General features: G+C 48.9%; 2 protein-coding genes and 2 non-coding genes across 4 annotated transcripts; 3 read left to right on the forward strand and 1 right to left on the reverse strand.

Moving 5' to 3' along the window:
- The first annotated feature begins 8,299 nt into the window (after positions 1 to 8,299).
- Rps3 (ribosomal protein S3) lies at positions 8,300 to 12,512 on the forward strand. The gene is made up of 7 exons (XM_090348432.1): positions 8,300 to 8,377; positions 9,217 to 9,347; positions 9,603 to 9,696; positions 10,233 to 10,327; positions 10,927 to 11,114; positions 11,525 to 11,722; positions 12,437 to 12,512. The coding sequence occupies exons 1-6, from the start codon at positions 8,348 to 8,350 to the stop codon at positions 11,716 to 11,718; spliced, it is 732 nt and encodes a 243-aa protein (XP_090204558.1). The 5' UTR covers positions 8,300 to 8,347; the 3' UTR covers positions 11,719 to 11,722; positions 12,437 to 12,512.
- On the forward strand, positions 8,964 to 9,112 carry LOC150053504 (small nucleolar RNA SNORD15). The gene has a single exon (XR_016538220.1). It is a non-coding gene; the product is annotated as a small nucleolar RNA SNORD15 (small nucleolar RNA).
- LOC150053505 (small nucleolar RNA SNORD15) lies at positions 11,281 to 11,426 on the forward strand. Its single transcript, XR_016538219.1, has one exon. It is a non-coding gene; the product is annotated as a small nucleolar RNA SNORD15 (small nucleolar RNA).
- A 3,580-nt stretch (positions 12,513 to 16,092) lies between the features above and the next one.
- On the reverse strand, positions 16,093 to 23,498 carry Klhl35 (kelch like family member 35). The gene is made up of 6 exons (XM_090349116.1): positions 22,593 to 23,498; positions 21,215 to 21,399; positions 20,625 to 20,743; positions 19,717 to 19,905; positions 17,071 to 17,259; positions 16,093 to 16,410 (listed from the first exon to the last, which is right to left on the reverse strand). Exons 1-6 carry the CDS (start codon positions 23,468 to 23,470, stop codon positions 16,222 to 16,224), a joined length of 1,749 nt encoding a protein of 582 aa, XP_090205242.1. The 5' UTR covers positions 23,471 to 23,498; the 3' UTR covers positions 16,093 to 16,221.
- Positions 23,499 to 25,037: the final 1,539 nt, after the last annotated feature.

Raw genomic sequence — 25,037 nt, forward strand, 5'->3', positions numbered from 1 at the left:
CCCTACTTTTGGCTTTTTCTGTGTATGTGGTACCGAGGAATTGAACCCAGGGCTTCATACTTGGCAAGCAAGCACTCTACCACGAGGCCACATTCGTGGCCCTAAATTGTGCATTTTAAAAAATACAATGGAGGGCTGGGAATAGTTTTTTTTTTTCTTTTGCCAGTCGTGGGCTTGAACTCAGGGCCTGAGCATTGTCCTTGGACTTTCTCAAGGCTAGAGCTCTACCACTTGAGCCTCAGCACCACTTCTGGCTTTTTTTTTTCCTATGCATGTGGTACCGAGGAATTGAACCTGGGTCTTCGTGCATGCTAGGCAAGCACTTTAACCACTAGGCCAAACTCCCGGCCCCTAGTTTTTGTTTTTTTTTATAAGTAAAATGTTTGCAATCTTCCATGGCTCTGAAGTGCAGTCCTGAAACTCATTATCCAGAGACCATGTCTGAGTTTTTTCTGGAATTCCTTATACAGACATGTAGCGCATATATTAGCACTCATATGCACAGCCTTGCTTTTCAGGTTTTACACAAACTGTCACATTTCCTACACTACTCTGCTCTTTCCTCTTTTTAATCTCACAACATGATTTACCCCAACTACACATGGTGCCATCTTTTCTTCATGGCTTCATTATATACATTTCCGTAGCCACACTAGAACTTGTTAAAAACAATTCTGTAGCATTGGGATTTTGGGTGGTCTCTAATCTTTTGCTACAATGAACAATCTTTTTGTAATTTTTTTTTTGTTTTTTGCCAGTCCTGGGCTTGAACTCAGGGCCTGAGCACTGTCCTTGGGCTTCCTCAAGGCTAGAACTCTACCACTTGAGCCACAACACCACTTCTGGCTTTTTTCTATGTATGTGGTACTGAGGAATCAAACCCAGGTCTTTTGTGCATGCTAGGCAAGCGCTCTACCACTAGGCCAAACTTCCAGCCCCTGAACATTCTTTTTTTTTTTTTTTTTTGCCAGTCCTGGGCTTGAGCTCAGGGCCTGAGCACTGTCCTTGGACTTTCTCAAGGCTAGAGCTCTACCACTTGAGCCTCAGCACTACCGAGGAATCGAACCCGGGTCTTTGTGCATGCTAGGCAAGCACTTTAACCACTAGGCCAAACTCCCGGCCCTGAACATTCTTTTTTTAATTACATGCCATGTATCAAGAGCTCACACCTATTACCCAAAACATTCCTGACACACTTCAGGCATGGTGAATGAACCTTTTTGTTTAAGGCACCCACAGAGTGGGTGGAAGAGCCAGGAACCAATCCTGGGCCTGTCAGGCTCAGCCTGGTCCTTATCCCCAGCAGGAAGCTGACAGCCTGGTATGAGGAACTGGATTCCAGATTCATTTACAAGGTCACAGTCACGTAATCAGCCCCTGGAAACCCAGACCTAGAGCACATGGGTCTGGTCAGAAAGGTCAGGATGGGGGCTCAAAGGCTGGAGACAGTGACAGCCTTTCTGAGGAAGCCAAAAGACTGGCAGAAGAGACTTCGCAGGTGGAAAAGGGAGCTCAGAGGGAGAGGAAGAATAGGCATAAACACAGAGGCAAGCAGGTGGGCACAGATCAGGGGCTGCTGTGGGCTCAGGCTGGAAAGGCAGGCAGAGGGCAGAGGGTGAAGGGGCCCTCCCATGCCAGTCTCGGAAGCCTGGCTCTGCCGTGTAGGTCGCTTGTCTGGAAGACTGAGCACTGCAGGGGTGGCACAGGGTGGAGCTCAGACTCTGGAGCCAGACAGTCTGGATTGCAGTCTCACCCCTGCCCCTGCCCAACTGTTAACCTCTCTTCTCTGCACAATACAGAATGTATTGCATGAAGTGGCTTTCTGGCAATGAAATGTTTAAAACATGCTAAAAAAAAATAAAACAGGAAAACATCTGACACTTGGCAAAGACTCAGTAAGTGGTGGTCACTTATCAGCAAATAACTAAATTGTTTTTACAGAGGTTTGTTGGGTTTTTTTTTTGTAAAATTTAAGTGATAATCTTTTCCTTTATATGATTATGAAATTTCAGTTGGGAAAACCTGGGTGTGGTCATCCGTATTTGTAATCCCAGCCCTGTGGAGGTTGAGAAGGAGGATCATAAATTATAGGTTGTCTTGGGCACTAAGATTCTTATCTCCAAACAACCGAAGCCAGGTGCCAATGGCTCACATCTGTAATCCTAGCTGCTCGGGAGGCTGAGATCTGAGGATTGAGATTTGAAGCCAGTCCAGGCAGGAAAGTCCTTGAGACTCCTATCTCCAATTAACCACCAAAATGCTGAAGTAGAGCAGTGGAACAAGTGGCAGAGTACCAGCCGTAAGTGAAAAAGCTAAGGGATAGCACCCAGGCCCTGAGTTCAAGCCCTAGTACTGGTGCTGGTGGCACATGCCTATAATCTTTGCTACTCAGGAGGCTGAGATCTGAGAACTGAGGTTCAAAGCCAGACTGGGCAGGAAAGTCTGTGAGATTCATTTTTTGGTGGAGGGGTCAGTCATGGGGCTTGAACTCTGGGCCTGGGCACTGTCCCTTAACTCTTCAGCTCAAGGTTAGTTCTCTACCATGTTGAGCCACAGCACCACTTCCAGTTTTTTGGTGGTTAATTGGAGATAAGAGTCTCACAGACTTTCACACCCAGGATGGCTTTGTACCTCGACCCTTAGATCTCAGTCCCCTGAGTAGTTAGGATTAAAGGTATGAGCCACCTCTCCTAGCTCTGCTCTACTGAGCACTACCCTTGGGCATAAAAGCTCAGAGACAGTGCCCAGGCTCTGAGTTCAAGCCCCAGGACCAGCACAAAAAGAAAGAAAGACAGGGAGGAAGAGAGAAAGGGAAAGGGAGAGGGAGAGGGAGGAAGAGAGAGAGAGAGAGGAAGGATAGATGGATAGATGGATGGATGAAGCTCAATGTGGTGGCTCACACCTGTAATCCTAGCTCCTCAGGAGGCTGAGGTCTGAGGATCACGGTTCAAAGCCAGCCCAGGCACTAAAGACTGTGAAACGTTTTTTGCTAGTTAATTTGAGATCAGAGTCCCATGGACTTTCTTTCCTTAGGCTTACAGACATGAGCCACTGCCTCTTGGCTTCATTGTACTAATTTGTACATGTGCATGTGTGCGCTTGCATGTGTGTGTGTGTGTGTTTGAACTCAGAGTCTGGGTGCTGTCCGATAAACTTTGTATAACTGGAGCTAAAAATACGAAAATTTGTAAGCGGCTACTGGAAAAGTTGAACTTACACGTGTGGCTGGCGTTGCATTGCTACTCAACAGCGCCATCAGCCTCGCTTGGCCTGTAGGCCGCGGGGCAGGTGCAGCGTTTTCCCGGTTGAGTGGCTGCGCCCGCTGCGCTCTGCCGCCCTCTAGCGGCTGCTCTCCCAAGCTGCGCTCCCGAGGCATCCTATCCCCGCTGCGGGGACCCCGCCGGCCTTGTCATTCTCAAATCATTTATCCCGCGTACCTAGTATACTGTTCTCATTTTATGGGGACAGAAGGAATTTCGGTCATGACTTCATGGCTTTATAGTTCTTTTTTTTATTATACTGGGTTTGAACTCACGGCTTAAGAGCTCAACCCCTTGAGCCATGCTTCCATCCCTTTTTGAACTTTTGGTCATCAATGTTATTTTCTTTTCTGGTGCTGATCCTAGGAGTTGGTCTCAAGGCCTGAGCCCTCTCCTTGAGCTTCTATTGCTCAAGGCTACCATTCTACCAGCCACAGCTCTACTCCCAGCTTTGGGGGGACAGTTCATTGGAGAGAAGAATCTCATGGACTTTCCTGCAGAGGCTGGCTCTGGATCTCAGCCTCCTGAAAAGATAGGATTGTAGGTGTGAGCCGCCAGCACTTGGCTTCTTCACTGTTTTGACCAGTTGCCTCCACTGCTATCACTACCATTAAGATGTCTTCGTGTCTCTTAACCTGTCCATCTGTGGATGGAAAATTAGCACTTTTTTTTTTGGAAAAGGATGTTACCTGATCCTTTAAATTCTTCATATGAATAAATAGTTGAGTTTGGGGAGCTAGATTTTTAAGTCTGGTAAGAATCTCCTTTTGTTTTAGTAAGTAGCAGTGTGGTGCCAAGTTAAACATCACTGTTTATGTACATATTATATAATGTACATAAAGCTATTCATTTATTTTTGGTGCTGGTACTGGGGTTTGAACTCAGAGCCTGCATACTGTCCCTATGCTATTTTGTTCAAGGCTAGCATTCTAGCCATACCCATACATATGGCTTTTTGTTCCTTAACTGGATATAAGAATCTTGAGGACAGGCCAGGAGTGTAGCCTAGTGGTAGAGTGCTTGCCTAGTATGCACAAAGCCCTGGGTTTGATTCCTTGGTACCATATAGTGCTCAGGCCCTGAGTTCAAGCCCCAGGACTGGCAAAAAAAAATCTTGAGGAATTTTCTGTGTAAGCTGGCTTTGAACGTCAATCCTCATAGCTGAGCTTACTGAGTAGCTAGGATTACAGGCATGAACCACTGGCATCCAGCATTCAACATGAAGTTTTTAGCACAGTGCTTGCCTGGTACATTATAAATTCTTTTTTTTTTTTGCCAGTCGCAGGGCTTGAACTCAGGGCCTGAGCACTATCCCTGGGCTTTCTCAAGGCTAGAGCTCTACCACTTGAGCCACAGCACCACTTCTGGCTTTTTCTGTATATGTGGTACCAAGAAATCAAACCTGGATTTTCCCATGCTAGGCAAGCACTGTACCACTGGGCTAAACTCCTAGCCCATAAATTCTTAATAAATATAGCTACTGACATATGAAATTGTCAATATATTGTCAATTTATATAACAGTTCTTTCTATACTGTTATTTTTCCCGGTCTGCTAGGATTCTCATTTAGAATATATTTTATTTTTAGATTAGATCTCACTTTTAGCCTAGGTTGATCTCAAACTCATTATCCTTTTGCCTCAGCCTCTCAAGTGCTGGGATTACAGGCATGCACTACCACACCCAGCTTGAGCCTTCTTGGTAAGTAAACAAATAAGAGTGGAAAGGAATAACATTTTAATGGATCTTTGGACTGGCAAAATATCTAGCTGCTCAGGATCTGCTTGGAAAATTACCCAGCAAGACCAGTGAAGAGTTAAGCAACGCAAGGGGCATGGACAGGGAAGAGGTCATAGGACAGCTCCGCTGGGAACTCTGGTGTTTCCAGGATGCACAAAGATATTCCTAGGGTTGTGAGGAATGGAAGCAGAAGTGGCAGAAGGGAGGGAAACGGCATAATGCCTACAACTGTCCAAGGAAAACTTGTGTGTTTTTAAGTAGATAATTGCAAGCAGCTAATTTCTGTGGCATTCACATTCCTGTGGACATAAGAAAATTAGAAGAGTAACTAACTGCTTCATCTGAAAGTGTTGACATCTGATAATGCTGGAAATTAGTCTGAGTGCTCTTTTCCTTTCTGTAATGAAATTGATCATGACGCTGGTTTTGGTTGCTGGCAAGCGTGGTATGCACCGTGTGGGGAAGGTCTAGAATTAAACTGGACAAGCTTCCTGTCTCTGGGTCCTCTTCAAGCAGAGCCCGTTGGTTTTCCCTGCCTGGCAGTGAGACTGCCCTCTTCCTCCTAACCCTTGCCAGCCCTGGGCAGCCTTCGGCTGTAGCTGTCCTACTTCCCCCTCCTCTCTCCAGTGCTCTAGGCCTCAGAGCTGTAACAACCATTGCTACAGAGCCAAAGGTCCCAGCACTTAATCAAGGCCTGTAGGGCTCTAACACTAGAAGGTTCTACCTCCTAGCCTCTGTGTGTGTGTGTGTGTGTGTGTGTGTGTGTGTATGGGGGGGGAGAGCATACATGTGTACCAGTACCAAAGCTTAAACTCAGGACTTCACATTCTCCCTTAGCTTTTTTTGTTTGTTTGTTTTGCTTAAGGCTGGCAGTCTGCCACTTGTGCTACACCTTCAGTTCCAACTTTTTGCTAGTTCGTGGGAGATAAAAATCTCCCCCTATGCTGGCTTGGATCCTCAGATCTCAGCCTTCTGGTTAGCTAGAATGGAATACAGGCGTGAGCATCAGTGTTCACTACTTCATACTGCTCCCTGCTGTTCCCCGCTGCAGCCCACGCCACTGGAAGCTGAGGACTACAACAGCTGCGCATGCTGGATACTGGTGGATAAAACCCAGAGAAGTAAGCAGCCAACTAGAAGAGCCTAGAGCCTTAAGTCTCTAACTATAGCCCAGAGCCATAAGCCTGTGACAATAAACCCTAACTCACAGATGGTAAACCTCTGGCTCTTCCAGCCTGGCCAACCCCTATACCTTGATCCTCCCTTGATCCTCATAGCTCAGCCTTAGACATGAGCCATTGGTTTCTGGCTGATAACATTGAGTTTTTTGTTTTGTTTTGTTTTGTTTTTTGCCAGTCCCAGGGCTTGAAATCGAGGCCTAGGCTCTGTCCTGGAGCCTTCTTTACGTGTTCAAGGCTAGGACTCTACCATTTGAGCCACAGTGACACTTTCAGGTTTTTTTTTTTTTTTTCTGAGTGGTTTATTGGAAATAAGATTAGAGAACCTCATACTTTTCTGCCTGGCCTGGCTTTGAACTGTGATCCTCATATCTCAGCTAGGATTAGCTGAAATTATAGGAGTAGCTGAGACTATAGTTGTGAGCCACAAGTGCCTAGCTGAAAAGTGATTTTTTGTTTTTTTTGGTCGGTCATGGGGCTTGAACTCTGGACTTGAGTAATGTCCCTGAGTTTTTCAGCTTAAAGCTAGTGATCTATCACTTTGAGCCACAGAGCCACTTCTGGTTTTCTGGTTAATTGAAGAAAAGAGTTTCCCAGACTTGCATGCCCCAGGCTGACTTTGAACTGTGATCCTCAGGTCTCAGCCTCCTGAGTAGCTAAGATTACAGGCGTGAGCCACTGCATGGCTAGAGTGATTTTTCTTTACCTCTCCTTATCAATCTTTTTGCTTGCTCATTCAGTTTGTGAACATTACTAGTTGCCCACCCTCTTCTAATTGCTGTGTCAAATCTCATAGACATGAAGTCAAGTAAAACACAATGCCTCTCTGCCATTGAAAAAATTACAAAAGTATTATCCAACAGAAGGTAATGAAACTCTCAAATGTTGCCACACATATCATTCTAAATTTTCTAGTAGTTATGTGGGTGAAAAAAAAGCAATACAATGGTGAACTTGTGTTTAATAATCTATTTTACTCATATCTAAAGATACTGTTTCAATATATGATCAACATAAAATTTGTATTGTATTTCTTTTTTTTTTTTTTTTGCCAGTGCTGGGCTTGAGCTCAGGGCCTGAGCACTGTCCTTGGAATTTTCTCAAGGCTAGAGCTCTACCACTTGAGCCTCAGCACCACTTCCAGCTTTTTTCTATGTATGTGGAACCGAGGAATCAAACCCGCGTCTTCATGCATGCTAGGCAAGCACTTTAACCACTAGGCCAAACTCCTGGCCCCTGTGTTGTATTTCTTATACTTAAAGGTCTAGTGTGTAAGCCGGATGCAGTGGCTCAAGCCTGTAATCCTAGCTACTTGATCTGAGGATCAAGTTTCAAAGCCAGCCCGGACAAGTAGCCTGAGACTCTTATCTCCAATTAATCTCTACAAAAAGGAAAGTGGGGCTTGGCTCAAGGGTAGGGCAGTAGTCTGGAGCTGAAGAGCTCAGGGACAGGGCCCAGGCCCAGGAGTAGGGTGGTAGCCTTGAGCTGAAGAGTTCAGGGACAGCACACAGGCAGAGTTCAAGCCCCATGACCCCCTGCCCCCCAAAAAGTCTAATGTGTAATTTATACTTACAGCTCTTTACCATTCAAGACTAACCACATCTCAGTTACTCAGCAGCCACATGTGGCCAGAGGTGACAGTAATGATCATGTGGATTTCTCTTCTAGTTAAGAGACATTGGGATTTCTGTGAAAAGAGTTATGAATAAGACTTTGTATTCAGGCAAAGACATTCATGCTGTTGTGACCAGAAATCTGTATGTTTGTGACTCTTTGCATTTTATTTTTCTTGTTTTAACTTCCCACGTCATATGTGAAAGTATTTATGCATTATTTAATGCCAGACCTGGGGTTTGAACTCAAGGGCTTGGGCACTGTCCCAGAGCTTTCTGGTTCAAGGCGAATGCTGTACCTTTTGAGCCATAGCTCTATCTCCGATTTTTTGATAGTTAATAAGAGGTAAGAGCATCAAGGACTTTACTTCCTGGGCTGGCTTCAAAGCTCAATTCTCAGTGCTCACCCTGAGACGCTTTCTTCACGTAAAACTACATTTCCCATGAGCACCGGCAAGCGTCGGTGTCGCACAGTTGTGTCGTCACACCACGCTCCTTATACCCACTTCCGCCCGCGAGCTATCTCTTTTCCTCTCTACGTCGCGCAGCGGCAAGATGGCGGTGCAAATTTCCAAGAAGAGGAAGGTGAGCAACTGGGCCTGTTTCCCGGCAACTGCCTCGCCTCGCGGGGCCAGGGTCTCCTCAGGGTGTCACTGGGAGACTCGCGGGCCCGTGTCCTGCCCCACGAGGCGGTTATAGCCGTTAGGCGTTCCCGAGGGGCGTGGATGGCGGCGGATTGAGTGCCAGGCCCGCGCCGGTAGGCGAGATGTGGCAGGAAGGGAGAGGCGGATTTCTCCGGTTCCGGGGAGATGAGCTCCGCTCGCCCTGCCTGTTCCTCCGAAGCCGCTGGCGAGCAGGTTTCGGCCGACAAAATTAGCAGACGCGCGGCGTTTGGAGAGCGCGTGGCCTGGGGTCCCCGCGCCGGACGCGTGCCGCCCCCGACCCCGGAGGCCTCGGGACGGAAGGCTGCGCGCACCGCGCAGCGAGCGGAGCTTCCCTCAGGCTTCAGTTCCGTCAGCCCGGAGAAGAGGACTGGGGAAAAGAGCAATCGCTTTACAAGTGGACGGTTTGCCACTTGTCTGTTAGGATGAGCCACAAGGAGCAGTTCCCCTGTTGAGCCGAGTGAACCGAACCCGCCACCTCAGGCCGCTCATAACAAGTTCCTAAACCCCTTCGATGAAGAGATGATGACGAGTCTGACTGGGGAGTATTATTTCTGCCCAGACAGCTCCACTCTGTGCTGCGTTCTGTGGTACAGCTTAAGGAGCTCTGGCAGAAAAAACTTCCTAAAGATGACTTCGAGGCATTTGTCTGAGAAGGGTTGCTGTGTTCCCGTAGGAACAAGGGTGTTGAAGGATGCAGTTCAGAGGAAAGTAATCCCGCGTCCATACACATCATAATATTGAGCCTGCTTTTCTGCTTAGTTTGTTGCTGATGGCATCTTCAAAGCTGAACTGAATGAATTTCTTACTCGAGAGCTGGCTGAAGATGGCTACTCTGGAGTTGAGGTCCGAGTTACGCCCACCAGGACAGAAATTATCATCTTAGCTACCAGGTAAAAATTTGGATTGAAAGTCTTAGTGGACTATCTGGATTGACTTATCTCTAATCTTTGTATTAACTAGGGGTGTCTGTTTTGTATATGCTTAAAAGGAGACACACAACCAGTGTATCTGGTGTTGGAAACTGCAGTTTTTCTTTCTTAAAGCTGCACCGTAAGGATTTTGTCTTGGTTTTTATTGCTTAAAATTGTGTCTCTTGGCGGGCAAGTAAGGTTTTCTTAGTCACTAATTGTCTCTTTATCCCCCAGAACACAGAATGTTCTTGGTGAGAAAGGTCGACGAATTCGGGAATTGACTGCAGTAGTTCAGAAAAGATTTGGCTTCCCTGAGGGCAGTGTAGAGGTGAGTTGTCCTGGTTTATCTCATTATCTTGAACTTGAATGGATTACCTTGGAAGCACTATTTTTCAGATAGGGCCTCAGTCCTCCCCTCAGTCTTTTACCTCATCTCTGGTGTTGCAGGGATCACAAGGGTAAGGACCATGCCTACTTGTTGAGATGGTGTCATGCTGAATTTGCTCCTGCTGCCTTTGAGCCACAACCTTCCTGATTTAGGCTCTAAAGCTAGACTGAACTATGTAGCAAGGCCTTGTCTCAAAAAAATAGCAGTGTGCTTGTTTCTACAGAAGTAACACATCTGCAAAATTTTCATTTCACTTAGCTATATAGACAATATATAGAACAAATTGGCTACCCTCATAGTCTCTCTCTCCCTAGTGTTGTGGTGGGTAGGTAATAAATAGCACAGTGTTGCTGTGCTTGTGGGAATAGAAAATGTACGAGTGGGACAGTGATACATAGAGAATCTTGTGTGATGACAGTGCTGGATTTTTATGGAAAACTGGTGAAGGTAACAGGATGTGCCTTGTTTCTTTAAAGCTTTATGCGGAAAAGGTGGCCACAAGAGGACTGTGTGCCATTGCACAGGCAGAGTCTCTGCGCTACAAACTCCTGGGAGGGCTTGCTGTGCGGAGGTAAGTGTTCCAAGATGACCTGGTCATTCCCCTGTGTGGATCAGAGTGTGACATGTCCACCGTTTTTGTGACTAAATGATTACATTATAAAATCATATGATTTCTTCCAGTTAGGCCAATAACAGTGCCTATCTATGTCTCCACTGAACTGGGCTAATGATACCAGTAACTAGCTATCAAAGGTGGTCAATGCTATGGGAGCGCAGGGGGTTGTTTTGTTCAATTTTACTTTGTAGAGGAGGATGTGAATAGGAAAGTGGAGGTGTGTCCCAGCCAATAATCTGCCTTAAGCCTTCTGTCTAGGAAGTCCTCAAACCTAAGCATGTTCTTGGCACTGAGTCTCCTTCAAGAGCTAAGGTTTTTTTCAGCGTTCTGGGGCAAGATTGGCAAGCACCTGATTGGTGGGAGGTTGACATTAGTTTCCTGGGGGAAACAGCATAGGATTGGGTAGGAGCACAGTACAAGAGAGATGCTGTTTTCTGGTTAGGTTTGTTTTCCACTAAACTGAAAGTCAGTGAAGACCCAGTCTTGTGTTTTAAAATTGGTGGAGTGGATAAATTCTCTTTGGTAATCACAGGTGGATTTCTTGTTCTTCAAAGGGCTTGCTATGGTGTGCTCCGGTTCATCATGGAGAGTGGGGCCAAGGGCTGTGAGGTCGTGGTGTCTGGAAAACTGCGGGGACAGAGGGCTAAGTCCATGAAGTTTGTGGATGGCCTGATGATCCACAGTGGGGACCCTGTGAACTACTATGTTGACACTGCAGTGCGCCATGTGCTACTCCGACAGGGTGAGTAGCTAGGGGTTCTACTGCAATGGGCATTAGCAGGTTGCCTTTCGTAGAAACCTCCATATTTGGTAAGGTTCACCCTGGAAGTAGCTAGACAGAAGTGTACACTGTACAGATGCATTGTTGAGACAAAATCATAATTGCTTTGCCATTAGCCACCTGTACCCTTCAGTGATGATACGATGACGAGTCAGAAAGGTCACATTCTGCTTCTGGTCCTTGTCAGTGCCACGTTCTGTGGTGCTGTGCATGGGTTCCTTTTGCAAAAGTGTCCTGTTCACTGATTGATTTAGAGGCATTTGTCTGAGAAGGGACAGCTGGTTTAGCAATGTTTGGGCAAACTGCTCTGTCCTGTGGTAGGTGTCCAGGAAACCCAGGTAGGTCCTAATTCTTTCATGTTCTTTATCTAGGTGTGCTGGGCATCAAAGTAAAGATCATGCTGCCCTGGGACCCAAGTGGTAAGATTGGCCCTAAGAAGCCCCTGCCTGACCATGTGAGCATTGTGGAGCCTAAAGATGAGATCCTGCCAACTACCCCCATCTCAGAACAGAAGGGTGGAAAGCCAGAACAGCCTGCCATGCCACAGCCAGTCCCTACAGCTTAAACAGGTATGTCTGCAGGGGGCCCTGGAGGCTGCAGCATTGTCCCTGAGCTCTAGCTTGAGCTAAGCCCCACTTCCTGTTTTCTAGAGATTAATTGGAGATGAGTCTCAGGTCCTTTTGTACCCAGTTGGCTCTTTGAATCCTGATCCCCTGATCCTCAGGTCTCAGCCTCCTGATATCTAGGGTTACAGGCCTGAGCTACCACACCCAGCTCTATTCCTTTTTTTTTTTCTATTCTGATTCACACTGGTAATAAAGTTGGGTTTCTCTGCTTTGGGTGGGAGAATACATATAGAAATCCTGGGGCCCACCTTTAAACCTTCACAAACTGTTGGAATGGGGATGGTTTCTTTTTTTTTTTTTTTTTTTTCTTTTTTTAGTCAGTTGTGGGACTTGAACTCTGCTGGGCCTGAGTGTTGTCCCTGAGCTCTTTAAGCTCAAGTGTAGTGCTCTGCTTCTTAAGTCACAACGTCACTTCCAGTTTTCTGTTGGTTAATTGGAGATAAAGAGTCTCACGGATTTTTTGTGCCCTGGCTGGCTCGGTGATACAGGCCTGTGATTCTAGCACAGGAAGGCAGAAGTAGTGTAGGGTTGTGGCCTGTTTGTATAACAAAATAGTCTCAAGTGTTCCTTTGATTACCATGCCTTATTTGCTGAAGATTTTTAAGACACTCTTTCTCCTTTCCAGGTCTCTTATAACTGTGTTTTATTTGATTTCAGGATCTCTTTGGTAGCTGTATCTGGAGCCTGGATGGTGCTCTAGAGACATCTAATAAAATCATGTACAAGACCTAAAGCCTTACTAGACTGTCTGTCCAGTAGGTGATGTTGGCCTGCACAGCCTTGCTTATCCTTTTGGCTTAAACCATGTTTGGTATAACAACCAGAACTGGAGGGCCCAAGCAGAGCTGACCAGAGAAATACATTGTGAAACCTCAAAGGCTTCTGTCTGCAGGACCACACCATGGTTGTCTGGCTCGGGATCGCAGCATTAGAAGAGGTCTTCTGCACATAATAAGTGTATGCCATACCACGAGTTATAGCTCTAGCCAAGAAGGAAATATGTTTTGATACATATTTCTTGGTTCATAAGGAAATCTTTTATGTTTGACCATATTATGCTATTTAGTCATTTAATCCTCAGCATATACAAAGTATAGAGGTGTTCCTGTGCCATTGAGCTTAAAGCTCAGAAATAAATTCAGCTAAGCAATATAAAGCTTTCACTAGAATAACATTTCTAAATCCTATGGTTTTAGCCATTACACTTAGGAATAGCAAAATTGGTAATCTTAGTATCTATTTTGTAACAAATTGGATGTTTTTAACTTTATTCAGGTGAAAATAGTGAAGGGCAAGTTGGCCTGAAAACTACATGACGTGTGGAAGCATGGCTCGTGCAAAGACTTCCCTTTAATGACAGCTTTCATAGGCTTGGGGTGTGCCTGGCTAGTGCACTGAACTGCACTAGGCCAAACTGCAGTATACGTTGTGCTTTAGTAATCTTGAGTGAATAGTGCTGGGAGCACACCTGACAAAAGTGTTTGTTTCATCATTAACAACCTACCTCAGATAGAAAAAAGCCGGAAGTGGGCTCAAGTGGTTGAGCTCTAACCTTGAGAAAGTCCAAGGACAGTGCTCAGCCCCTGAGCTCAAGCCTAGGACTGGCAAAAAAAGTAAAACCAGCAGTTCCCAATGTATTATGTAATGCCTCTTTCTGGTGGGTAAGGCAGCCAAAAATACACTGTGAAATTGGTCCTAGGAATCCACTGGTAGAAATGAGGCTTTTGACATGGGAAGCACTGAAGCTTCTCATTGAAAGACTGACAATATCGGCCATAGTAAAGGGAGCACCTTTCTGCTGCAGCACTTCAGTTCGAAGCAAGAAAGTCCACAGTAAGCCACCAGAAGAAAGCTGGAAGTGGAGTAAAGCCTTAAACAGCACCCAACTAAGCCCCAGGGCAAACACAACTATTAACAGCATGATCAGTATGAGGAGTAACTAGGGTTACAGGGGTGAGCTCCACAACCCAGCAGTTAATTATTTTTGGCTAGCATGGAGGCTTAAACTTGGTTCTTGTGTTCAAGGCTAGTGCTCTACTGCTTGAGCCACAATACCACTTTTGGCTTTTTCTGTGTATGTGGTGCCAGGGAATTATGCATATGAGGCAAGCACTCTACCACTAGGATATTCCCAGCCCCTACTTGTGCTTTTTATTTTATTTTTGCCAGTCCTGGGCTTCAGTTCAGGGCCTGAGCACTGTCCTTGGACTTTCTCAAGGCTGGAGCTCTACCACTTGATCCTCAGCACCACTTCCAGCTTTTTTCTATTTATGTGGTACTGAGGAATCGAACTTGGGTCTTCGTGCATGTTAGGCAAGCACTCTACCACTAGGCCAAACTCCCGGCTCTACTTGTGTTTTTTAAGAGCCAAGAAACATGAGAACTTTGGTCTGAGAGATGGCTGGTCCAAAGTGCTCATTTTCACAAGTGAAGCAATGAAGCCTGCTATCTGAAATTCAAATGAAGTTGCCTCTTGCTAGCAGTGGCAGCCTGGCAGGTGCATGTCTGAACAGGCAAAGCAGTGATGGATTCATCTTGCCCTCATTGGTGGGTTAGCTGCTGACCCATTCACAGCCCTTTGCTTAGCTAGGGGAGCTACATCCTTTGAATTCTTCAGTTGCCTGGAAAGGTACAGCTTTGAAATGTAAGACTTTTTTTTTTGAGGTATATCCAAGTCCAGTATAAAGATACTCTGCTTTAAAACCCTCAAGAACTTGTGTGTGTTTAGCCGAAGTGGTAAAAGTACTTGCCTATCAACACTAGTCCATCTGGTATTCAATCTCCAGTACCACAAGAAATCAGAACTTCCTCAGAAACAAGATTTTTAGGTCGGTGGTTTCTGCAATGCTATACTGCATTGTTTCTGTTTGAGGGTCTGGCAAAAGAGGTACAAGAGAATGGTAAGGGCAGCCTATAAGGTACAGTGAGCTGGTGACTAAACAGGAGAGGCTATACATAAAATGGTTTCCATTAAAGTTAGATTTCAATGCAGGACTGTTTCCCTTTGCTTAGTTCTGTGGATGTGATTAATCCCACTTAAACCATGTCTCCCCTCCAGTTGACTCCCTAGAGGCAGAGACAGCATTCAAACACAACTTACATGTACAAACCATATGTGCCCAACAAGGTTTTTTCAGATTAATGGAACCTATGAGACACTATGGAAAGGGGGGGGGGGTTTAGAGGTGGCTAAACATAAGTTCAAATTCTGGCTTGTACTGCTCACCAATCTGGTAATCTTAAGCTTGCTTCACAGCTCATGGTGGTAGGAGGCATGGAGAAGCAAAATGGGATATGAGAGTCACTGCCTGGCACTTGCAGTGCCCACTCCTGATAAAGGGCCTACCCTGGACATGCTCCTTTTCCTGGGTAGGCAAGAAATATGGTGCTTTAGTTTTGTGGGATGGGGTCAGGCAGGCTCTGTGGGGCTGGGACTCCATCCCCCACTCTGCTACCATTATCAGATGTGTCCAGATGGTCATGGGCTCCTTAATCTGGTAATTTGTGAGCTGAGCTCAGCTGGGGTTTAGGCTTTTGTGGCTGTGATGGGCCATCCCCAGCTGGAGATACCCTGCAGCCAAAGCCCTGGGGCTTTGGAAGATGGAAGGGTGTGGGCCAGCCCTTGTAGGAGTTTTGGGAGCAGATGACACTCCAAAAAAGCAATCTTGGTACAAATGATGGGACTGCAGATGGGCCCTTGCAGGGCTTCTGACCTCTGAGCCACAGGCACAGACTGCTTGGCTCAATCTCCCATGGGCTTGTGCTTTGTTCACTCGCTGAGCTACCTTGTCCAGCAGTTGTCACTGTTACTGGAGCCCCAGGCCACAGCAAGTTTTATAATGGCAGCAGTGCTTACACTGATAGGGATCTGGCAAGCCTGGGTACACAACCTGGCCTGTGGCTCTGATGCCCACTTTGCATAAAATAGGTTTTGGCATTTTTACAGTAAGGTTGGTGTGCTATGGGCTGAATATAGGTGTCCTCCCCCACCAAAGTCTTAACACCCAGTCTGACCAGTGTTAAGAGGTATGGCCTCTGTTGAGTAATTAAGTCACTTGGGGTTGGTGTTATTATGAGGTGGAACCTCTCCTAAGTGAACTGTCTTGCACCTCTCCAGCAGGAAGCTGCAGTGCTATTGAAGCAGACCCCATACCCTGCACTGGATCTACTGTTCCTTGATCTTGGGTTTCTTGCCTCCACAACTGAAAAATAAATTCCTAGTGCTTGTTTGAAATGACTCAGTCTTAAGGTAGTGAGTAGCTCAAATGTAGTAAGATAAAGAGTAGATGTGGGCTTGAGCTGGAACACAGACCCAATCTTTGAACATTTTATTTATAAGAAAAAGGGACAATAAATTAAAGAGCTATTTACATGGAGGTGCCAGGAGGGGAGAAGTGCTGTGCCTCAGTCTCCCTGTGTCTGGCTGAGTTGTGGAATCTGAGTCACTTGTCCAGGCTCTGGACAATGGTGACACATCCGTGGGAGCTGGTGCAGCGCTGCAGAGGTGGCTGGGCCTCCACCTGCCCACTGCTGGGGTCAAAGGTGAAGACCCTGTCAGTACTTTCCCCATGGTCATCTCTCCCACCAAGGATGTGGACCTTCCCATCGCACACTGTCACTCCACAGTTCTCCTATGTGGACACAGAATGACAATTATCTATGGGGTCCAATCTAGGGTCCCCTCAGTTCCTGGCTGGTCTAGTATAAACAGGCAGCTGGATGGATGGTAGGGAGACAGGCACTATATGAATGGCCTAGAAAAGTCATGTAACTATGCTGGGCTTTAGATCTCATCTGCAGTGTGTGGTCAACTACCTTTACAGGATTCTCTTCACAGTTAAAGGGGTTTACATAAAGCATTGTACATGGTCCCTTGTCTGGCATATGACCAGTACACTAGCAATAACAATCACACTCCTGTCTTAGGATGTTAGGCTTAAAAGTCAGTTTTAAGATTACCAAAGGCCAGAATGGGTAGATCCCACAAGACCAATCACACTTCTGCATAGTCTCTTGAATTTCAAGGGAGAGAGAGCTGTAGGAGTCAGAGCTTCTTGGACCTGGACTGCCTTTCATTATTAATGCAAAGCTTATCCTGTCGTTTGCTCTTTCAAGTTAGGTAAGGTTCACTGGATCCCCCTCAAGACTGCAGCCCAGGCTCTGCCCTAATATGGCCTAATCGGGCCACTTATCCAGAGCCATGCCTGAGACCCACCACCTCCAAGTTCCAGAGCCTTACAAATGGACTGGATCAGACCCAGGTGAGGACCATGCCAGGAGCCTCAACTTACCACAGGGCTGGGGAGGACAGCTACCTCCCTCCAGGCATCTGTGCCTGGGTCATAGGTGAAGATTTTGCTCATGAGGCCTCCTACTACATAGATGGTGTCCTCAAGGGAGACAGCCTCAAGACATCGCTGTGAGAAAGGTGCTGGCGACCGCAGGCTCCACCGGTCCTCCTTGGGGTGAAAGCACTGCACCTAAGGGGTGGAAAAGCAGGGGTGATGAAGCCTCCCCCAGTGACCCTACTACCTACATTCTTTCACCCCTCTCGGGATGCTGAGCATAATACCCACTGTGTCCACTGACCCTGTCCTCCAGTGTTCAGCCTAGTTCTACTTTTTCTCCCAGCTCTTGTACATCCTTTGTTAAAAGCCGACTCATGTTTCAAATGCCACCCCAGCTTCAAAGCTGTACCCACACAGGATGGAAGGGAGCAGTAGTTGCCTTAGGGAATCAGTCTTTTGAACATGTCACAAGTGGGGAGGAGTGTATCTCAGGAGACAGGTCCTGTCTGCAGGTCCCCACAGAGATGTGTGTCTAGCCACATTCATGGTTGACCTTTCCCTGAACTCTGGGGTCAGGAGCAATTCTAGCTGAGGTATCTTGCATCCCCACTGCTTGCTGCAGCAGTCCACGGGTTTCTCAGGTTCATAGGTGTTTATGATTCCCTGAACCCCTTTTTTAAAAAAAAACGTTAAATCTTTATTATAAAGGCGATGTACAGGGGCCGGGAGTTTGGCCTAGTGGTAGAGTGCTTGCCTAGCATTCACAAAGACCTGGGTTTGATTCCTCGGTACCACATACATAGCAAAAAGCTGGAAGTGGTGTTGTGGCTCAAGTGTAGAGCTCTAGCCTTGAGAAAAAGTCCAAGGACAGTGCTCAGGCCCTGAGTTCAAGTCCCACGACTGGCAAAAAAAAAAAGGTAATGTACAAGCCCAGTGCTGGTGACTCACATCTACAACCCTGGCTACCCAGGGAGATATCTGAGGATCGTGATCCCAAGCCAGCCTGAGCAGGAAAGTCTGTGAGACTCTCATTTCCAATAAACTAAACCAAAAAAGCCAAAAGTGGCAGTATAGCTCAAGTGGTAGAGCACTAGCCTTGAGCATCAAAGCTCAGGGACAGCACCCAGAGTCTGAGTTCAAGCCCCCCAGATTGCTCTCCCCCTCCCCCCACAAAGTGACATATAAAGGGGTTAGTTACATCCTCAGGTTAAATGTACATTTCTTTTTGCACAATTATCAATCCTTCCCTTGTTCTCCTGGTCCCTTTCTGGGGATGCATACCTCTACTTGACTACCTGCCTACCTTCACCCAGTCTCTCAGTTTTTCCTTGGAGACTCCCAGAACGGCCTGAAAAAATCACTGCTGGGTGGTGACAGTACAAAATCGGCCACCTAAAGCTGATGCCACAGGAGGCTGTGGAAAGTTTGCTAGAACACTGGTGTTAGGATAGGGAGGAGGGGGAGTGGTACTAGTTTGGGAAAGGTTCTGGTCTCAGGACTACAGGACTGTGAGGATGGCAGGAGTGGAGTGGGGTGGTGACACGAAGGTTTACTTCTATTCAGAAAGCCCAAATGCCCAACAGTAGAGCATAGGTATACTGCAGTTCATTATTCAGTGGATATTACAGCTGCCCAAATGACGGGTGGAGAGTTCTAACTGTGCAGACTACTCATACTGAAACGAGACCAGGAAGCAGGCCTCGTTTTACAGTAAAAGAAACCAGACAGTGAAAGTCAATTCTGTGGGAGCTGGGAAGCCAACACAAAAACATTCACAATAGTTATCCCTCGATGGTGGGGCAGTAGGTGACTATTATTTCAATATTGTTTGGTTTTTTCCAGTCCTGGGGCTTGAACTGAGGGCCTGGGCACTATCCTTGGACACTTTTTGCTCAAAGCTAGCACTCTGCCACTTGAACCATAGCACCACTTCTAGCTTTTTCTGAGTATGTGATGCCAAGGAATTGAACCCAGGGCTTTATGCATGCTAGGTGAGCACTCTACCACTAGGCTATGCTCCCGGCCTCAATATTATTATTTTAATCAGAGGAAAACTGCTTTAATCCTATCCCTGCTTTCATTTTTTGTAAGCCTATGAAGCTCTGGTGGCTCATGCCTGTCATAATAACTTCGCAAGAGGCTTAGTCTGAGGATTGAGATTTGAAGCCAGCTTGAGCATGAAAGTCCCAGAGACTGTTTTTATTTATTATTTTTGCCAGTCCTGGGGTTTGAACTCAGGGCCTGGGCACTGACCTTGGGCTTTCTCAAGGCTAGAGCTCTACCACTTGAGCCACAGCACCACTTCTGGCTTTTTCTATATATGTGGTACTGAGGAATCGAACCCAGGTCTTCGTGCTTGCTAGGCAAGCACTCTACCCCTAGGCCAAACTCCTGGCCCCTCCCAGAGACTGATCCCGAACAGACCACCAAAAGTGAGCTGGAAGTGGAGTTGGGGCTTAAGTGCAAGAGCTTTAGGCTGGCATACAGAAGGTCAGGGGCAGTGCCCAGGCCCTGAGTTCAAGCCCTAGTACCATCACCCCCACCCCACCCCACCCCGCCAAGGAGTCCAAGCATTCTGTGCTGACCACACTCCGGTCTACCCCGGCACACTGCTTTCCTGCAGTATCCCATGCCCCCGCCTAAACCCACCGTGTTGGTGTTGAGGCCATCCTGCCCGGCGCCTGCGATCACGTAGAGCCGGCCTGCGCAGGGCGCCACTGCCGCCGAGCTCACGGCCGTGGGCAAGGGCGCCACGGCCATCCATGTGTTGGAGAAGGGGTCGTAGCGCTCCACACTGTGCAAGCGCTGAAAGCCGTCGAAGCCGCCCACCGCGAACAGCTGTGAGGACAGGGGTGGAGGGTGCCTAGAGTTACAGCCAGGGGCATCCCGTGTGTGTGTGTGTGTGTGTGTGTGTGTGTGTGTGTGTGTTCATCCCAGTGCGGCCTGCCATCGCCTAGGTGCTGGGTTCCTGAGTTTCCTTAGCCCGCCCGGATCAGTGAGGCAGGCTGGAGCAGTGCCATGCACGGCACTAAGCTGATGTTTCCTAACAGGGAGTTGTTTATTAGGGATTTTACCACCCTACTTAGCTTTAGAAGCCTTTCTATGTTTCTGAATTTGGGATGTAGTTTACAGAAGTTAGTCATATTGCTAGATACATATATATATACACACACACACACATGTACAATACATATGCATATATATATGCAAATGCATTATGTACATATATACATTTACTCATGTATGTAAACATTACACATAATTTGTCTTAGATGGTAGTCAAGATTCAATTCTACATTGTTTAGCCCCAGAGCCTATAAATACCCAGAGACTATTGTGTACCAAAATGGTTATTGTTAGCATTCTCATTATTGTGTGATCTTGGGGCAAGCCCCTCTCTCATTTCAGGCCTTTTTACAAAGAAAGATTTTGGGGGTGCTAGAGTGGCTCATGGGGTAGAATACCTGCTTAAAGGGGTCTTGGAGGGGGCCCTCCCCCAGGATGGTCACAGATCTGTGCTCTGGGTTCCAGGACAGCAGCTTGCAGCCGTTACCTACCTGCCCTTGCAAGGCTACCATCTTGTGTCTCCACCTGCCCTTGTGCAGCGAAGCTACCTTAATCCAGGTATGCAGGTGGGAGCTAAACATCCACACATCACGGCTGTGGATGTGGCCGCCTAAGGAGAAAGCAGCAACTGTTGCCCCACGTCCTCTTGCAACCTGCCCCGTGTCCCCCAAAGAACCAGAAAGTCAGTCAGATCCAAAGACAAGCATGAAGGATGTGCTGGGGACAAGTGACACAGAGCCACCTGCACAGGAAGGGCAGAGGTAAGGATGACTCCAAAACCAACCCTTCCACACCTTTATGTTTTCTAGTCTCTTCCCTCCTTGAGGTGTTAGGATGATTACACCTGCTTAGAGATCTGCTGAAGACCACCTGGCCTTTTGTTAGAGCAAAGATCAAACCCAGAGCTTAACCTCAAGGGTTGCAAGCTCAGCGTTCAGCTGAAGGACACAGGTATCACCACTTCAGCCAATAACAGGTTACCAGAGAGTCTCAACACGACATGTGCACTGGAGTAAAGAAGGCAGTGTGTGAGAGGTGATGAGCCAATCCCTCGGGGCGTCTGCCACAAGCCTGCCCTCACCGGAAACATAGATGTCATTTCGAAGCACGCAAGCAGCAAACTCTGAGCGGGTGTAGCCAGGCAAGCTGGGCAGCGGGGTCCAGCACTGGCTCTCTGGATGGTAGGCATCAGCAAAAGGCAGCTTCAGGAGACCCTTCCGGTCACAACCACCGATCACCACGATCACTTCCGCTAGGTCCATGAATCTGGCATAGGGATAAACCAGTGCGTGATGTCCCACACACAAGTTGCCACCCTCTGTCACCCTCTTGCTGAACACGCAGCTCAGCCTTTCCGCCCTGCCACACCTTGGCCCCCACTGGCCCCTGCCACTCTCAACCCTCTTTCTGGCTATTAAAGGAGAGAAAAATCACTAATTCTCAATCTATACTCACCAATGAGGCAAGGCAGGTGTTCTACCATCCTAAACCTTGCCCCTGCTCAGTGAATATCCAATAGCAGCTTTTCTTTGGGGGGGGGGGGCACTACCAAGAGCTTGAACTTGTATTTGCTAGGCAAGCACCGTATTACTGAGTCACACTCTACTTCTCCAGATGCTAATTCTGTTCCCCCTCCCTCCCCTTTCTCACTCTCAGTCTTGCTTGACCTCAAGGTCTCTTCCCTGGACTTGCACTGGCATTCTACCATGTGAACCATACCTCCAGTCCAACGTTTTCTGTCTATCTAGGCTGGTTTTCAACGTGATCCTCCAAATCCCAGCCTCCTGAGTCATGAAGATTGTAGGTGTGCGCCACCGCACCCAGCGGGTCTATCCATCTCTTAAAGCCATTCTCTTTTACTTAGTCCTTTGAACAAGACTTCTCGGCGGTGCAACACCTGCCCCCACTGATCCTTCAGGTACCTCACTCTTCAGGTACACCAGACCCTTTAGCCAGCGTTTTCCCGACTCCCCCCACAAACCCTAAGCCTTGTACCTGTGCTTAGTTAGAGATGGGGTAGAGAAACAGGGTCAGCTCTGTTTTCTGTTCCAAGTGAGGATGGGAAGGTGGTGTGTGTGTGTGGCGGGGGGAGACTATACCTATAGTTTCCCAAGCTGACATAGCAGGGGCCCAAGCAGGCCTTTCTTTCCACCCCTGCCTGACCCCCCCCACCCCCACCCCATGCTCCTCCTGCCTGTTTAGATCTCACACTGGGACCATGGGCTCCCAGAGAGCAAGCAGGCTGGGCCGAGTAAGCACTTGGCACCTGAGGGTTCTGTTCCTGCCTCCCTTACTGGAACGTTTCCACAAGGCAGGAAAAAGACAACTGAATTCCGAGAGGCCCGCCTGAGCCAATTGGGGCCTGGCAGTGAAGGCGCGGGGCGGCCCGGTGGACGGCGGAGGGAGGAGCTGGTGGCGGGCTTCGCCGGGGGCCGGCAGGGGCGGGGAGGCGGCCCTACCTGCGCGGCCGGGCCCGCAGCGCTCCGGCCTCGCGGCCCAGAATGAAGCAGGCGCGGGCCTCGAGCAGCAGCGGACGGCACTCGCCGCAGGCCCGCAGCAGCTCGTCGGCCTCCACCTTCTCCAGGAAGTAGGCGGGCGCCAGCAGCGGCAGGCGCACGTGCTCCAGCAGGCGCCGCAGCTGCCCGCGGCGGGCCGGCGCGTCGTGGCGCACCCAGCGCATGGCCGCCTCGAACACGGCCTCCTCGCGCGCCACGCCCAGGGCGGGGTCGGCCAGCAGCGCCGCCAGCTCGTCCGGGGTCAGCTCCAGGAAGTCGGCGTGGCGCGCCACCTCGGCGAACGCCTGGCGCAGCACGCGGCCGCAGCGCTCGGCCAGGGGGGCGAGCGAGAAGGCGGAGGCCACGCGGCGCAGCGCCAGGCTGTTGGCGGCGCGCAGGCGGCCCTCGAGGAAGCGCGCGCACGCCTCGCGCAGCCCCGCCACGCCCAGCCGCTCGGCCAGCGCCAGCACCGCGGCCGCCTGGTCCTCGGCGCGCAGCCGCACGCCCGCGCCGTACACGTAGTCCAGCACCACCGCCAGCGCCGCGGCCGCCGCCGCGGGCCCCAGGCCCGGTGACTCGGGCACCACCGGGACCACCGTCAGGCCGCGCTCCGGCCGGCCGGCGGCGAACAGGCCGCGGAAGTAGGCGCTGGCCGCGCCGAGCGCCGCGCGGTGACAGGGGAAGTCGCGGCCGCCGGCGCGCAGCACCACGTCGGTGAGGATGCCGCTCCGCCGGTACGCGTTGAGGGTCTGCAGGACGCGCTGCGCGTGGCACGACGCCGCCGCGCACGGAGCCTCGCCGCCGCCCGGCTCCGAGTCCTCGGGCCCGGGGACCTCGCGCATCCTACCAGGCAGAGAACAAAGACAGCGTTGGGAAAACCCTGGGGCCGGAGCGGGCTCCCTGCGTCCGTCCGCCGTGTTCAGCAGCCTTCCTCCCATCCACCCGCTAGGACTCCTGGCTGCGGTGATCTGCCCTCCTCTCTTTGTCGGCTTGAGCGCAGAGCCTAGACCCTGACCCTGAGCTTTGTCAGTCTCCAGACTAGCGCGCTACCACTTGGAGCCACAGCTCCACTCCCGGGGTTTTGGGTGGTAAATGGAGATTAGAGTCTCCCTGACTTTCTTGTTGGCTTTGAGCTGCGGTCCTCAGATCTCAGCCTCCCGAGTAGCCAGGATGACCGGCGTGAGCCCCCTGCGCCCAGCGCCAGTCTCAGTGCGCCTTCTGTTCTTCAGACAGCGAAGCTTGTTTCCTATCAATCGCTGCTGGAGACAGATGGCAAACTCTTACATAGGGAAACAGGGAACAGAGCAGTGCCACGCAGCGACCAGCAAACAACAGGGAGTCTTCCAGGTTTCAGGGGGATGGCAGGAAGGGTTCTGGAACCTGGGACCAAATGATCTATGTAGGCAGGGTCTGTGGTCAAGGTATTCAGGCCTCGGGAATACTCCACTGGTCTGTGCCACTGCCCAGTGCCACCACTCCTCCCTCCAGCCTGCCTCCTCCAGACCTGCAAGCGGATCACCCCTAGGCTGAATCTTGACTGATTGATCCTCTTGATTGTCTGTCCCACCCTCCACAGCACGGCACTGTTGACTGCGTGCTCGAGACCTGTACACAGCTGAGTTGTATGTGTTAAACAAATACTTATTGAGGGCCCTTTTTCTGCCAGGCAGTGAGCAAGCCAACTAACTATGCAGCTTCCCAGAGCTCACAGATTGGTAGGGGTCCTTTGGAAAAGGGACGTGTAGGGAATTAGAGCAGTTTTTAGAAGGGACAATAAACGCAGGGTGAATCAAGTGGGCGATCTTGGGGGAAGACTTCAAAACTGAGATGGATGGGTAGAATTAACCAACAACTGAAGGCGAGGGAGCCCAGGGGAGGATGTGTCCAGCTGCTGGGACATAGAAAGCAGCAGTTGCAAGGAGGATTAATGAGGTTCTGACTCTTCCTGTAGCACCTGGGCTAGCTTCTCCTTACTTCTCTGTTCTGGGCTCAGACAGGATCATAATACCTACAGAATTGTAACTAAGGAATTGATTCACTGAAAAGTGCTAGGTGTTTAATAAATATTTCATTGCTTTGTGTGGACTTGTGCAAAAAAAAAAAAACAGAGTGTGCTGGTTGCTTTTTTTTTGTCAGTCGTGAAGCTTGAACTCTGGGCCTGGGCACTGTCCCTGAGCTCTTCAGCTCAAGGCTACCACCCTACCCCTAGAGCCACAGCATCACTTCCACTTTTCCAGTGGTTAACTGGACATGAGTCTCACGGACTTTAGCCCTGGCTGACTTTGAACCGCCATCCTCGGATCTCAGTCTCCTGAGTGGCTAGGATTACAGGCATGAGCCACCTCACCTGACTTGCTGGTTGTTTTTGTAAACATAATGTGAATGATCCTCACAACCCTGAGAAGTGTC

This window comes from Megascapheus bottae, chromosome 16 (genome assembly GCF_031878675.1).
Source record: "Megascapheus bottae isolate mThoBot1 chromosome 16, mThoBot2.hap1, whole genome shotgun sequence".
NCBI lineage: Eukaryota > Metazoa > Chordata > Mammalia > Rodentia > Geomyidae > Megascapheus > Megascapheus bottae.

Coding starts and splice junctions, on each gene's coding strand:
- Rps3 (XM_090348432.1), top strand. CDS start 8,348: ATGGCGGTGCAAATTTCCAAGAAGAGGAAG. Junction 8,378..9,216: donor AAATTTCCAAGAAGAGGAAG/GTGAGCAACTGG, acceptor TTTTCTGCTTAG/TTTGTTGCTGATGGCATCTT. Junction 11,115..11,524: donor CCATGTGCTACTCCGACAGG/GTGAGTAGCTAG, acceptor TTCTTTATCTAG/GTGTGCTGGGCATCAAAGTA.
- Klhl35 (XM_090349116.1), bottom strand. CDS start 23,470: ATGCGCGAGGTCCCCGGGCCCGAGGACTCGGAGCCGGGCGGCGGCGAG. Junction 19,906..20,624: donor TGGTAGCCTTGCAAGGGCAG/GTAGGTAACGGC, acceptor CTGTCCTCACAG/CTGTTCGCGGTGGGCGGCTT. Junction 17,260..19,716: donor ATGGCCTCAACACCAACACG/GTGGGTTTAGGC, acceptor TCCACCCCTTAG/GTGCAGTGCTTTCACCCCAA.